The sequence below is a fragment of the Pelodiscus sinensis genome, chromosome 25 (genome assembly GCF_052426305.1).
Source record: "Pelodiscus sinensis isolate ZL-2025 chromosome 25, ASM5242630v1, whole genome shotgun sequence".
NCBI lineage: Eukaryota > Metazoa > Chordata > Testudines > Trionychidae > Pelodiscus > Pelodiscus sinensis.
The window spans coordinates 17,705,490-17,720,399 of record NC_143076.1 but is presented as its reverse complement, the minus strand read 5'-3'; the positions used below and the strand labels follow the sequence as shown (position 1 = coordinate 17,720,399).

Sequence of the window (14,910 nt, the reverse complement as noted above, 5' to 3'; positions counted from 1 at the left end):
CCCCCGGCCACTCGTGCACTTGAGGGGCAGCGCGCAGCCTCGGGGGAAATAACAAACCGGCATCTAGGTGAACGGGCGGATGCCGAACTCTCGGGGCGGCCCCAGAAAGGCCTTTCCGCGATGCCCCCACAAGCCCCCCCGGGCCCCCCCCTTCCCCAGGCGCAGTCCGCAGAGGGCGGGATCCGGAGTCACTCCGCATTCGCCCGCCCGCCAGGGCCACGGCCCCCGCGACTGCAGCCCGGGCCCTTCCCCCTGGGCGGGGCCCCCCCCCGGCACGGCCCGGCCAGTCGCAGCCCCCCCGGCTCCCCGCCCTCGCCCCCCGGCTCTCACCCGGCCCCGCTCTGCCCCCGCCCTGCCGCCGCGTCCTGCATTGACCCGGAAACAGCTTCTCGGCAACCAAACATCACGTGAGCGCCGGGCGGCGCGGGTCACGTGAGCCGCGTGCGGGTGGGGGAAGCCAAGGGAGGTTACCATGGAGACGGAGGGGCGTCTCGGGGCCTGGCAGGAGCCGCGCTGCCTAGAGTCCGGCATGCATTGCGCTCCCCGGCCTGGCGGTGCTACAGGGGCAACCGCGTGTCCCCCTCCTCTCCCCCGCGGCCCCCTGTGAAGGGGACAGCATCCCAGTGCTGCCATGGAGTCACGCTCCGTGACGTCACAGTCACACGGGGTGACATCATAGGATGCCAAGGAGACACCATCTTGCTGCTGTTGCGTCACACTCTGTGACGTCACAGTCACACAGGGTGACATCATAGGGTGCCAAGGAGACACCATCTTGCTGCTGTTGGTCACACTCTGTGATGTCACAGTCACATGGGGTGACATCATAGGATGTCAAGGGGACACCATCTTGCTGCTTTTGGTCACACTCCGTGATGTCACAGTCACACGGGGTGACATCATAGGATGCCAGGGAGACACCATCTTGCTGCTGTTGGTTACACTCAGTGACATCACAGTCACACAGGGTGACATCATAGGATGCCAGGGAGACACCATCTTGTTGTTACTGCATCATCTGTGAGCAACAAGCTCAGCAGAAAGCAGCAGGGAAGGCCTCTGGCACATGTAGGTGAGTGGTGCTTACTTCTGGTGATGATAGTATTGCCTCTGTATACATCCATGGGATGCCCCCCTCTTGAATACTGCATGCAGGCATGGTCGCCTCATCTCAAAAAAGATACATTGGCATTGGAAAAGGTTCAGAAAAGGGCAACCAAAATGATGAAGGGTTTGGAGCAGGTCCCATATGATGAGAGATTTAAAAAGACTGGGACTTTTCAGCTTAGAAAAGACTAAATCCTCCTTAGCTCCTTAGAAAAGGAGGTTTACGTGGTGTTTTGAAAAAGGGCTTTTCCCCCCAAAAAATCCTTGTCCAGACTTTCACTTTCAAAAGACCCGCTTTTGAAAAAGTGACCAGAAGAAGATGTGCAAATTCCCGCAGAATTTGCATATCCTCTTTTGAAAATAAAAAGTAGTCTAGAATTACCCGAAGAGGGGATATGAGAGAGGTCTATAAAATCATGACTGCTGTGGAAAAAGTGAGTAAGGAAAAGTGTTATTCTTATTCCCACAATATAAAAACTAGGGAAATAAAAATAATGGGCACCAAATAAAATTAATGGGCATCAGGTTAAGGAGAGGCAGACCCCACAGAGAATGAGGAGATGATATAGTTACAGCAGTTCTCAAACTTTTTGGGCTCCAGAGCCCTTTACATGCGTAAAAATTTATGCGGAGCCCCAGCAGTCCACTGATTGTACGTGTTGTACCTATCAATGTTTCCAGTTTGTCAACTTCACGGAGTCCCTGGAGATGTCTCGCAGAGCCCCTAGGGCTCCGCAGAGCACAGTTTAAGAAACACTGATATAGTAGATTGGTGTGGAGCTGTGGAGCTAGTCTACAGAAACTAAGCCACTCTGCACTGGACAGGGAAAGATAGAAATAGTGAGGGAGGCATCGGACCAACAGGTGTTGATTGATTATGATGATCAGGGCTCAACAAACCGCTGAATCTACTCTTTCATGGTGAGTAGATTTCAGCCGGTTGCTCCGTGCACCCTATTCAACGGCGCTTTGCATGTGCGCAGTGCCGGGGCTGGTGAGTAGCTCTTGTCGGGGTTTGTCAAGCCCTGATGATGATGATGTTTAAAACAAACAAAAGGAAGTTTTTCTTCACTCAGCGCACAGTCAACCTGTGGAACTCCTTGCCAGAGGATGTTGGGAAGACTAGGACTTTAACAGGGTTCAAAAAAGAGCTAGATAGATTCATGGAGGTTAGGTCCATCAATGGCTATTAGCCAGGTTGGGTAGGAATGGTGTCCCTAGTCTCTATTTGTCTGTAAATGGGTGGCAGGGGAGAGTTCTCCTCAGGATTACCTATTGCATTCCCTCCTTCTGGAGCATCTGGTATTGGCCACTGTTGACAGACAGGATGGTGTGCTAGATGGACCATTGTTCTGACCCAGTATTGCTCTTCTTAGGGGAAGGGGTACTAAGAAAAGTGCTGTTCATTTTTCAGATCCTTGTGCTGCACCCTGCTAATTGTGTTAACATTTAAATATCCATTTATAGAACAATTATTGAACAATTAATAATTATTAATGAACTAAGAGGTGTAGCCAAGTTAGTCTAACTGGAAAAACTTAAAAAACAACTAATAGTCTCTAGCCTACTGCAAGACTAACAAAAAATGTAGATGGTACCATGAGCTTTCTTAGGCACAGAAATAAGACCATTAACACTGGTCCCAAGATGCAGGGGAATGCTGTCAGTGTCAAGACATCTGACACTCTTGGTAGCATGAGACTTTGCATCATCACACTCCTTTAAAAAGTCTAAAAGCTATGTTAGTCTACCTGCAAAAGCAACGAGGAGTCCTGCGGCACCTTACAGACTAACAGATTTATTAGGGCATAAACTTTCTGATGAAATGGGTTTTACCCATGGAAGCTTGTGCCCTAATAAATCTGTTAGTCTCTAAGGTGCCACAGGACTCTGCATTGTTCCTTTAAAAAGTTATTTGAAAAAGGTCTTTGGAGATGCTAGAGAAGCAGAATCTTGGATCCGAACCCACTTAAATGAGAGGGAAGCTTAGCTCCAGACCCAAATAGTGCCACTCAAACCCATCTCTAATCAATACCGATTAGGGATATAAAATCCCATTTAATCAGTTAACCGATTAAACGTTATGTTAACCAGTAACCTGCTTCAAAGGGGGACAGGGGCAGGGGTTGCTTCAGCTATGCCAGGCCTACTGTAGGACCTGGGCTGCTCTGAGTGGGCTGGAGTGCCCCACTCACCCATGGCATGGTGTGTTGCTCTGGCCATGCTGGGCCCACTGCAGGTTGGGGCTGTTCTGACTAGGCTGGAGTGCCCCCTATTTGTGCTGAAGCAGGTTCCTCCGGCTAAGCCAGACCCACCGTGGGTGGGGGCTGCTCTGACCCAGCTGGCCACTGGTTAACCATTCACATTCCTAATACAGACTAGGAATGTAATAGTATAGTTGATTAACCGATAAGCAAAAGCAAAAGCTTATCGGTTAATGCTATAGACTTATATGCATTTCCCTCTCCCTGCCAGTAAATTTTTTAGCAGGCTGACCAGCAGCATAGCTCAGTTCTGGCTTGCAATGGGTCTGGAACCTACTACCCCTGCTGTGGCTCTGCATTTAAAATGTATTAGGAGCTGGGTGGACAGGCAGCCCTGTGCAGTCCTGGCTCATGCTGGGTCCGGGACTTATTCCCGTTTCATCTCTGCATATCAAGTGTATTAAGAGCCAGACAGGCAGGCAGCCCAGCTCAGTTCCGGCTCATGTTGGGTCTGGGAGCTCAGAGCCCCCCTAGACAGGGACTGCTGCCATCCCGCACTGCCATCTCTTTCTCAGAAGCAGCAAAACTGACTCCTCTCACAGACCATCTCTCACCTGGCACCCTGTGCTGTTGCCTTTGATACAGTGGCTGCTGGCCTCACCCCGGGGCCTATGGAATAGTTGAATAAACAATAACATTTCATGAGGTATTTAACATCCCTAATACAGACATGTCTTGCTGTAAATACAAACCATACAGTGCTGTAATTGCCACAGATAAACATAAAAAAGTATTCTGTGAAGGAAAAAGCAATTGCTCTTTCATCTATATTATATTCCAAGTTCGGAAAAAATACAAATGAGAGACTATATAAAACGGGGGGGGGGGGAGGGAAAGAGCAACAAGGATGGAATTTTGTTCCCCAAATCTGAAACCAAATCCATAGGCAGTTTGGAGAAAGGTTTTATGTTAAGGATTGCACTGCCTTTCTACCCCATCTTTTTCACCTAATACTTACAGAGGCTTGTAGGAAAGCCTAGCCATCATTATAAGTTTGTTTCTGCTGCTTATTCCCTTGGGGATAGCTCCCTCCACTGCATGCGACTTTCAATGATGTCACAAGAGAGGATGATAAGTCACGGAGGGGATAAAGCAGCAGTGCTGGAATAAATTTGCCTGATAACAAATCTTCCTGACTTTCCATAAACATTCTCAGTAATATTAGATGATAAGAAACAGAAATTATCTAAAATGAGGAATTTCACTTCTGCTGCAAGTCATCAGTGGAAGAAATTTGTCGGTAGAGTTATATCAAGGATGAAATTAAATATGTCACAATGTTTCCGTAAGGCATCAGCAACTCTCCAGCCTCTCTAGCACAACACTACTGTTACAAATAGGCACTCATCCACAGCCCACCAAGACAAATGAACACAATAGTATAATTATGGATGCTCTCCAGATATGGAAGGAAAGCTGGTCTACTGTTTAAGCTACAGGTCCTATTTAGGCTGCAGGAAACCCACACTCAGTTCCTTCTCTAATATAGGATTCCCACATGACTTTGAGGAAGACATTTAGTTTCTCTGATTCTGTTTCTCTGTTAGGAAAATAGGGATAATACCTCTTCCATTCTTCACAGGGATACTGGGAGGACAAATACATTAAAGATGTGCGGCATTCTGATACTGCAGTGATAGGGGCCATCCAATTTATAAAATCTTTTGTGATCTCTTTGGGATAATAGCCTTGTCATCCTACCTATCTCAAGTGCATACTGTGCTTTTTGTGTAATACAAGTAATAAAACAAACTGATTGAGCTGAGGGCAAAACTCATGAGATAGAGCCATATCAGCTGATGCTCCTCCACAGTGAAACTCCACACCAGAATCACAAGCCCAAGCCTGTTGGTTTTCAACACATTCTGCTGTAACTGTAGCTGTTAACACAGTATCTAGGCACCAGTGCCAAGGTTAAGTGCTTCATGAAGCTAGTTCAGAACTGCCACTCCTTGATTCAGAACTGCCACTCCTAGTTCAGCATCTTTCTCCGATTCCCCACCTCTGTTCGTTGCTGGGCAAGAAGGTTTTTAAAATAAAAATATTGGGTTTGCCACTGTAATAAATCTGATAAGAAGGACATTGATTTCCTGGTCCCAGTCACCTGTCTTGATTCAGGGTTACAAAAAGTTACTACTACCCTGACAGGAACTGGTCAGTTACCAGTTGCTGTCACAGCAGGGGGCCTGTGCTTTCACATGGTCTGAGTTGTATCCCAAGTGTCACCCTGAAGTTTTGGTGTGCGTCATACCCATGAAGCCATAGCTATGGATTTGTTACCATGGAAATGTTCAATGTTAGAAGCTAAGCTATCAACACTCCAAAACACACACAGCTTTTACAGGGTTGGTTTTCTCTTTAACAGAGAAGAAACACTTATCTACATTCCTCTAAATGGCTTATTTACTTCCTTTTATATATTCCTGAGAGTGCTTTGTCTCTGTTTGGTTTGCTTCCCACCTCCTCGTGTGCTTTAGTAAGATAAAGGACCCAGATGCATTCAGAATATGCAGTCTTTTTCTTACAACTCTCATGTTTTTGCACAAGATACCCGAGCTATTCAATCACTAGTAGAGAAAGAGTAAGCAAGCGCCTTAGCTCATAACTTATGCCATCAGATGGCATTTCAATACCACATTTATTTTAATTTCTGTAACACTATATTGCAGCTTCAGCTTAACATAAGAGATTTCATTGTTGACCACTCCTGGGTCAATAATGAGTGTGAGATTATGACCAATGTATTCCCTGGGCCAGTGTTTCTCAACCTTATTTTATAAAGTACCCCTTTAAAAAAAATTAGAAGTACCCCCAGTACTTACAGTTTTTAGACACACAACATTCTTTTCTACCATTGCAACACATTTGTTTAAACAACTTAATCGTAACCAGGTGGGCGATGAAATTTTTGGGTGTAAAAAATACAAAAATAATAAAGTGCTGTAAAACTTAAAACAAAAATTCAGTTTTCTCCAAATTTCAGTGATGTTGACATAGTCCCCAGACTTCTCTCAAGTACCCCTATGGGTACTTGTGCCACTGGTTGAGAAACACTGCCCTAGGTTAAATAAAAGTCTATTTTAATGGGGACTGCAAAACTCAGGCTATGTCTACACAGCTGGGGGTTTTTTCTGCAGAAGATATGCAAATTGCACTCTCATTTGCATATCTTCTGCCAATCCTTTTTGTGGAAGAGATTTTGCCGCTAAAAAGCCCTGTGTAGACAGGGCCATTTGTCAGAAAAAAACCCTTTTTTGCAAGATGCCTTCTTCCTCAAAAAACGAGGTTTACAGGATTTTTCAAAAAAGGTTTTTTGCCCCCCACAAATAGCCACACGTAGCATTTTATCAGGAAAACCTCTTCTGCAAAAAGGATTGGTTTGGCAGGAGATATGCAAATTAGAGTGCGATTTGCATCTCTTCTGCCGGAAAAAAACCAGCAGTGTAGACTTAGCCTCAGAGAATTGTTAATGGGATATAGTCTTTCACCCCTGGATGCCAGTTTGAATTCAGCCTAGCCTTGATGGTGATTGAAAGTGCTTGTCTGTTAGCTGTCTCATGGTCCATGTGAAAAAACATGGTGGGTTTTGATCAAATCCCTAGTAGTTAAGAATCCACATCACAAAACCACACCATAGTTGGCACTGTGTGCTCCCCTTCACTGACAATCTCAGAGACCTCAAGGACCAAATAGGTTATGGGAACTAAATTCACAAGCTTACCATTTCCTCTAATGGTTGAGGACCCTATTGGTGGGAAAATATGGAGGAAGATTGCACTGCTACTTAGCGGTGCCATTGCTTTTCTGTGAGTGGATAATAGGCTTCACTCAATAGGGGTGAGTCCTGCACCATTCATTAACAATACATTCAGGGCGGGTTCAAGGCTAGTATAATCCTTATTTAAAATACATCTGAATAATGAAAGATGAATTAGTACTCTGGATGCAAACATCCCCAAACCTAGAAAAAAGTTGGCTCGAGAGTCATATCCCACAGCCCATTCCCAGCTCTCCTGTACCATATTTAAGTTTCATGTAATAAGAATGGTGTGTACTCAAGGGAATGAGGTACCCAAGCTCCAGTGATTTTCGGTAGTATTTGGGTCCTTTATTCACATTCCCAGCCACTAAAAATAATAGTTAGCACCTTTAATCTAGTGATCCAAAGGCATTTCAGATAGGTAGGTGAGTCTCATAATCCCAGATTTACAGATGAAGAAACTGAGGCACAGAGAGCTAGTGAGTAACTTAAGGTCACCCAGGGAGTCAGTGGCAGAGCCAGTACAATTTTAATATCCACTGCTGCTTTCAAATCATCATTTAAATATTGAAATAATTCCTATTCAATGTTATTTATTCATTTTTAACAAAAATGTAAACATCTGTAGCTTGTTACTTCTTTTTCGGTAACTTTCACATCTTATTTGCATGTTGTTTTGGCAACCACATCTTCCTTCACTCTTGGGAATTATCGTTCAGTTTCTCAGAGAGGCTTGCTTCAGTTTTCTCACAAATCTTTCTTCCTTTCACTTTTTTTGGCCAATTTAATTATTTAATAATGAGAAATAAATTTGGAGCTTTAATAAATGTTGAGAGATGAACTTTCATTTTGGCTCCAGACTAAGAGGGGGAGTTAAAGATGCAAATCCATTTACATACCATCTAAACATGAACGTTAGAGCAGCACTTCCTGAAAGCCTTCCACATCCATTGACATGAGGGTGGATATGTCTATTCTACATGTGCAAATTAATCTCTCAACCCAAGGCCACTGATTTGGGGCAAGCACACTAAAAAGAGCTGGAAGATTTTGAGGGCTCTGAGCAGCTTGCAATACTGAGCCTTTTTTAAAAAAGTGATGCTATAATATAAATGTGCAGCAATGGTAGTTCTCAGATATTTATCCAATAACTTTAACATCCAACTTCACTTAGTTGTCCCCAACTGATCGGCTCAAAACATCTTCTCACTAAGCCATTACTTAAAAAAACAATTCTCTATGACCTCAGATTTCACATAAGAGCTTCATGAATCATTTTGTGGGTCTCTGTAAGTTATCCAGGACTAAATGCACTTTCACATTACTTTTCAGTTAGGCATCACAAGACTATAATCATTTAAAAATAATATCACCAGCCAGCAGATATCACTTGATTCAGCACTTTTGACTCGACTTAAAATCAGATTGCAAAATAAAAAATAAATTAATAAATCACAACACATTTCTGCTATTTTTATTGGTTTCTGAACTCACCTTGAGATGATCAGGAGACAAAATGGACTTTAACCATTTTGTTGAAGATTTGTCCTGCTTTCCTGGCTAACCATTAACAGCTAAAGAAGGGAGCTTTTCACATAACTCCCTGAAATGCACAGACTTCTTATGCTGTCTGTTTGCTGTCTGTTTGCCCAAGGATGAATCTTACTCAGTGAATATGCTGTGTAACTGTAGTCACATCCATCCCAGGATATTAGAAAGAAATGGTAGGTGAGATAATGTCTTTTATTGGACCAACTTCTGTTAGAGAGAGACAAGTTTTCAAGCCACACAGAATTGGTCCTGTAAAAGATATTACCTTGTTCTAAGGTTGCCAGGTGTCCGGTTTTGAATTGGACAGTCCAATATTTGAGGGTTCTGTCTGGGAAAAAAATTAGGTATGTTTTATTAGTATTAGGAGTATCAGTATGTAGTTGTGAACTGCCTGGCTGGTAGACATGCTCACTCTGTGTGAGCGTGTCTACCGACTAGGCAGTACGCAACTACGCGAGGTCCGGGGGGGGGCACCGGGGTGGGAGGGAATCCCTGGGCCGGACTTACTCGTGCTTCGCCGGGACCATGCGCTGGTCAGGCAGCACCCCGGGATCTGCGTGTGCCCAGGTCAGTCCTGCTCCCCACCAGCCGATTCTCTCCCCTCACTCCTCCCCCCCGTCTGCCCCACTCCCCCCAACCACCTCCCGGCTGGTCCCCCCCCCACACACACACTCGTTCTCCTCCATCCTCCTCCCGGTCTCCCCCGGCCAGCCCCGCAGCCCCTGATCCCCCCCTCCGATCTCCCCAGGCCAGCCCCACTGCCCCCCCGCCCCTCCCTGCTTCTTGCCAGCCATTTCCCCTCCCCCCCCCACACCCATCCTCCTGGCCAGCCCCCCTCCTCCATCTGAGATCAAGTGTGTCCGGTATTTTTTTTGAAGCCACCTGGTAACCCTACCTTGTCCACCTTGTCACCCAAACAGTGAATAAACAATTGAGCTTCCAGGCACTCTGCAGGGTTTAACTTGCCGTTAGCTACATGATATTTCCTAGTTTTATATCGCTTAAGTCCAGAAGGGATCATTAGATCATTTAGCCTGACAGCCTGTATATCACAGACCATTGCATTTCACCCTGACATTGAGCCAAAGGATTTATGTTAAACCAAAGCATGTCAGTCCTTAGGGGAATACATTGTTGTGTGCCCTGGCAGAGAACAGGAGAGACTGAGGTGCCACCAGTGCCCAAGGCCCTGGAGTGGCAGAGTACTGATTAGGAGAATCATGCCCAGATGATCCCAGCAAGTGACTTTCTTCCTCCCACCATGCCCCGGCCGGCCCACATGGTCCCTGGATAGGGCAGTGATGGTATGAGACTCTGGCAGGGACTGCATGGGGAGGTTGATGAATGTTCGTTATATTTAAGCTGTCTCTGAGTTGTGTTGGTCTGATCTGGCAGAATTGGCAGGTCTGTTAATTTATCTGCATGTTTTATAAGCATGACAAGGGAGCCCAGAACACTTCAAGTGGGGTGTTTTTTAGGGATAGTTTAGTGATCACAGACTAGGACCCCATTGTACTAGGCATGATACAAATACAAACTGCAATGGTTCCAAAGCATCAGTGTCTGCCCAGTGCAAAACCAGTGCAACTGGTACTCAAACCTATCTGAGTAAACTGCAGTCAACAGTATGGAGGCACTGCGGCCTATTGGATGGAGGTCGAATTCAGGGTTCTCACCCCAGCTGTGCCTGCACTGCGCAGAATTAGCAAGCCAATTCATGCTTCAGTGCCTCCTCTGTAAAAAGGGGCTAACAATACTTGCCTAGATTTATTGAGACAACATCTGTACAGCATTTCGAAAGTATAGGGTGAAGTCCTGGCACCAATGAAATCATTGGCAAAACTCCTATTGATTTCAAAGCAGGCCCAGGATTTCACTTGTAAAGTGCAATCTCTGAGTGCGGAGTTGTGTTATTAGACATAGCAGCGACTGTGGAGGACCAAACGGTGCTAATACGAAGGCCACGGTCACTTAGGATGTGTACCCCATCAAGCGGGGTGCCTGGTATGATAGCCTTACAACATGGCCCCACTCAGAACAGTGCTGGAGACTGAGAAATGCCTTCCTTGTATCTTCCACAGGACAAAAATCTCTCTGTGCTCTCAAGCTGCAGCCTTCCATTCAGTTCCCAGAGCTCAGACACTGGTTGTGCTAAGAGATACCTGAGAGGGCACTGTAGGCATAGCATGCAAATGAGCTCAGCAAATTCTGGATTCCTTCCACACAATAACACACCTACGAGACACAGCAGGTATGAAATGTAAGCATGGGTACAGGTTATGCTCAGAGTCCTCACTGAGCTAATAAGAGTCCCAGGTGCAACCCACTCTAGACCCTCCTCACTGGCGAATAACTCCTTTAGTAAGCTGAAAGCTGGTCTGTAATTCTCCAAAGAGGAGCCTGCACTTTGTCCTCTGACCTGATTCTAGTTCATTCTCTGCCCAGAATGTAATACAAGAAGGAGGAGCAGCCAGGAGAGAATCCGCTGTTAGCTGCTCCTCACAACACAAGGTCTGACAGCCAAGAGCACAAGTGGCATGGGAAAGTATTAGCTTTCTAAATCCATCTAACCCAAAGCATTTACGGACCCAGCTAGAGGGGAACAGGTGATGGGGAACAGGCACAGAACAGGCCGGGCCTTCCTTTGCCAGTCTTGCCAGAGTGTGGCTACTTTTGGAGTTGGGAGGAGAAATCACAAGCTTTGTAGTTCTCCCTGATCTTGGAAAGGGACTTACTCATCCCAGGAGAACAGGGCGGATGCAGACTGGAGGGTTGTAAATGAAGGTCCTACTCTTGTACTGCTCAAAGCAGTGAGAGTTTTGTATACAGATTGGCAACAGGATTTGCCCCTTGGAAAGATGCCGGCCTATTTACGGGATTCTAGCTTTCCTTTTATTGAAGCAATTACTATTAGCTAATACAGTGTGGTTCTCCAGCACCTTTCATCAGAAGCTTTCAAAGACCTTTGCAAATGCAAATCATGCTATATACTGGATCCTTAGTAAAGAGGCATTTAGCAGTGACGCTTTGACCTCCATTTTGGCTGCCTATAGGCTAAACCTGCCATGGCTGTAAATGGTGCAAGAATAAAACTGGAGAGTGTGTGTTCTTCGAGCCCTGCATCAATCCTGTGAGCAATAATTGGAGCATCTCTTGTGTTCACCCTCATATATGTGTTCGGGCCATTTACTGTCAACTCTGGAAGAACAGTAGATTTTTGGCATACATATCAGTCATCTCAACACTCACCTGGGAATAAGAGAAGTCTTTTTTTCCAGCTTTTGGTTTAGAAAGAATTACATCCAAATCTCAGCTCAGCAAGAACTAAGCATGGAGAAAGTCAAAGGACTAAACTCAGCAATATTATCTTGCCCTTAGATAATAAGGCTGACATGAGACAGGAAGTGTTCTTTCTTTGGGGTCGAAAGCAACATGAGTTGTTGCGGGTCTGCAAAAACATAGGACTAGATCATAAAGGGGTACAATCCACTGATGTCTATGGAGATGTGTTTTTTACTCTGTGGTGCATCTGACTCATTATGTATTAAACCTTCTTTGTATTTCTCTTCAGTTTGTATTGCTAATGCACAGGTTGGTCTAGATCCTAAGCTGGTGTAAATCAACATAGCTCTCTTGAAGTCCATACCAATTATAGCAGTTGAGGATCTGCCTTTTGAAGAACATGAGTATTTCAATAACACATCTGTTAGAAATGATTCAAGTGTTAATACTTTTAAATTCCAGAGGGCAACTTAAAGCAAACATTACCACTGCACCCTAGTTCATGAGAACTGGAAAGCAGAACTGCCTAGAAACAACAGTGTAATTAACTATCCTATACACATTAATCCAAGAAAATATATAGTATAAATATAGCATAAATAGTGCAAAAAGCAAATATAAAATATTTTCAGTTTTACTAATCCAAATTGTAATTTGTCATGGTGATAACAGTATTTGATGAGTGTAGTACAAAAAAAAAAAAGATATAGAAAATATATAATCACAAATAGGACATTGTCTCTCTTCAAGCTGGATACTGACATTTGGGTCTTAGAGGATTGACACAGCTCTGTTCATAACCACAGTGCTGGAATATGAAGTAACTAGAATATTGGGTTTATACAGTTGGCTTCCTTCCCTTTTATTATCAATCTCTCTTGCCCAGATCTTTTGGGAAGCTGGTTTTAAGTTGCACTTTATGCTGTTAAATGGCTGCCATGTTCCACCTTAGGAGCAAACATTACTAGGGTTTCAGCCGATCCCTGCCTATAGTTTGCGAAGGACTTTTATCCCAAAGATGCAATATTGTTTGCTGTAAAAGAGACTATTAATTCAGCCAGAATGGAGTGCATTCCTTCCTGAAAAATCTCTCAGAGTTGTATCCATTGTACTGATCCAGCTGATAAGAGACTGAATTTCTCACCATGGCATCAAATATCAGAGGAGCCTACTTTTACTGAATTCATCACTGCTGCTTTCAGGTATGTGTTTTCAATCAGTTCGTGGCCATCAAATCATAATGGGATTTCTGGCACTTTGGGTGCTTTATATTCTGCTCAGCAGGCATTTGTGCACATTTATCCTCCCCTTTAGAAACCGTATTCAAGTTCCAGCTTCTCCTTTAATTTACAAATTATGCCCACCAGCATTTAAACTTTTCCCTGCATGGCAATAGCATCTTTGGAACAGAATTTATAAGACATTGGACTTTTAAGTATCATTGTTCTCCAAAGTTTTCTTTTAGACTTCTGGTTAGAATGTGGTTTAGAATTTTTGCAGATTTAGTATTCAATTCTGATCTCATTTACACTGCTGTTACATCAGCAGAATTGTGCTTGCTCCAGTGGAGTTACTTTTATTAATTTACAGTGATGTAAAGTAATGAGACTTTTAAATGTATGACCACATCTGCAATTCTACTGAAGTCAATAGAACTATGCCAATTTTACCCCTGCTAGTCAAGCCCAAAAGTCATATCAGCAGGGGTAGAAAGGACATGTGGGCTATTATAGGAAAGTAGTTAGGGACAAAAGGATCTAAATCTAGTAGCTATGGTTTGTCTCTTTAAACAGGCTTCCCCCCCCCCCCCGCTGTTCTTACAGGCAACATATAAAGAGGTCTCCTTAAACTTAATGTTGGACCCTGCCTCTGTTTTCTTGCATATAGTGACGAACCAACTCATTAGCCAGCTGTATCAATGAAAGGAAGCTCTTTTCCTTTCACAAGAACCTATTTACTGGTCAAACAAACATCAGTCAAAACACCACACCAGTCCTGCTGCATGGCTCCTTGTAAGGCATCTATTTCTAATGCTGGTTACATAGCAAGTTCCCCCACCTAGCTCTTTCACTTAGTTGACATTACTAAAACCCTTTCCTCACCCCCAGACCCACTCTATACCCTGTAACTCTCATCTCTGAGCTAATTTCTTGTCTGACCTTTCTCTCACCTGGAAGGCAGCAGCTGTTTAATCACAGGCAGAAGGGCTAACCCAGTTCCTTTTAAAGGGCAGGCCCATCCTATGATGTCACCACCATCAAGGAACATTTTTGGTTTTGAAACAGTTAAATGGTTTTTTCCACTATTATCCCATCAGGAGAATTGAACTAAAAAGAGATCAACTTCTCTTTTGTCATTTTTAGCTTGTCGCAGTCCTGCTGGCACAAGCCACAAAATGACCCTCTTGTGTTTTAAGAATGCCATGCAGATCGGTGGCAACCATTTGGCCAGTCTTGCAAAGGCCTTAGGTCTGCATCAACACCTTCCCATTTCCCACTGTTAGTCACAGGCTGGAGTTCAGAGAGAAAGTATCCCTTTGGTACAGTGTGAAAATTAAACCGCCTGGCATGCAAATCCAATAAAACTTTCATCATGACAGAATCCCCCAGAGTTTTAGTTATTCTCATACTAGAGCCTTCTAACCAGTCTTACTGGCCAATCTGCAGGATGCATATTTTCATATTCACAGGGGAGAAATGTAGCCAAAGGCATTTAAGTAACAGAAACACTCAGTTTACATGTTTCAGAGAGGTTGCAGTGTTTACATGCCTGCTGGGTTCTGCAGTGAATTTCTTGTAATGGAAGAGGGAGGCAGAGGGCTCTGGTGAACCAATTAAAAGTGATTAAAGCCAAGTATTAGAGTTTAATTGATCTAATCCTCACCTCCCAGTAGACTCCACAAAACTTAGACCTACCCTCATTTTATCACGCAATGGCCATGCTGGA

The 14,910-nt window shown here is 44.3% G+C and overlaps 1 protein-coding gene and 1 long non-coding RNA gene across 2 annotated transcripts in view; one reads left to right on the top strand and one right to left on the bottom strand.

The window, feature by feature from the left end:
• LOC102462950 (tubulin-specific chaperone cofactor E-like protein) overlaps nt 1-269 on the bottom strand; it is a 114,111-nt gene extending 113,842 nt beyond the window's left edge. The window contains exon 1 of the mRNA XM_075909746.2: nt 58-269. Coding sequence (XP_075765861.2) covers nt 58-199 — 142 coding nt within the window. The 5' untranslated portion in view covers nt 200-269. The remainder of the gene's footprint in view (nt 1-57) is intronic.
• Nucleotides 270-483: 214 nt separating this feature from the next.
• Nucleotides 484-14,910, top strand: part of LOC112547518 (uncharacterized) — a 78,680-nt gene continuing 64,253 nt past the window's right edge. The window contains exons 1-2 of the long non-coding RNA XR_012897767.2: nt 484-1,072; nt 10,764-10,933. This is a non-coding gene — a long non-coding RNA (uncharacterized LOC112547518). The remainder of the gene's footprint in view (nt 1,073-10,763; nt 10,934-14,910) is intronic.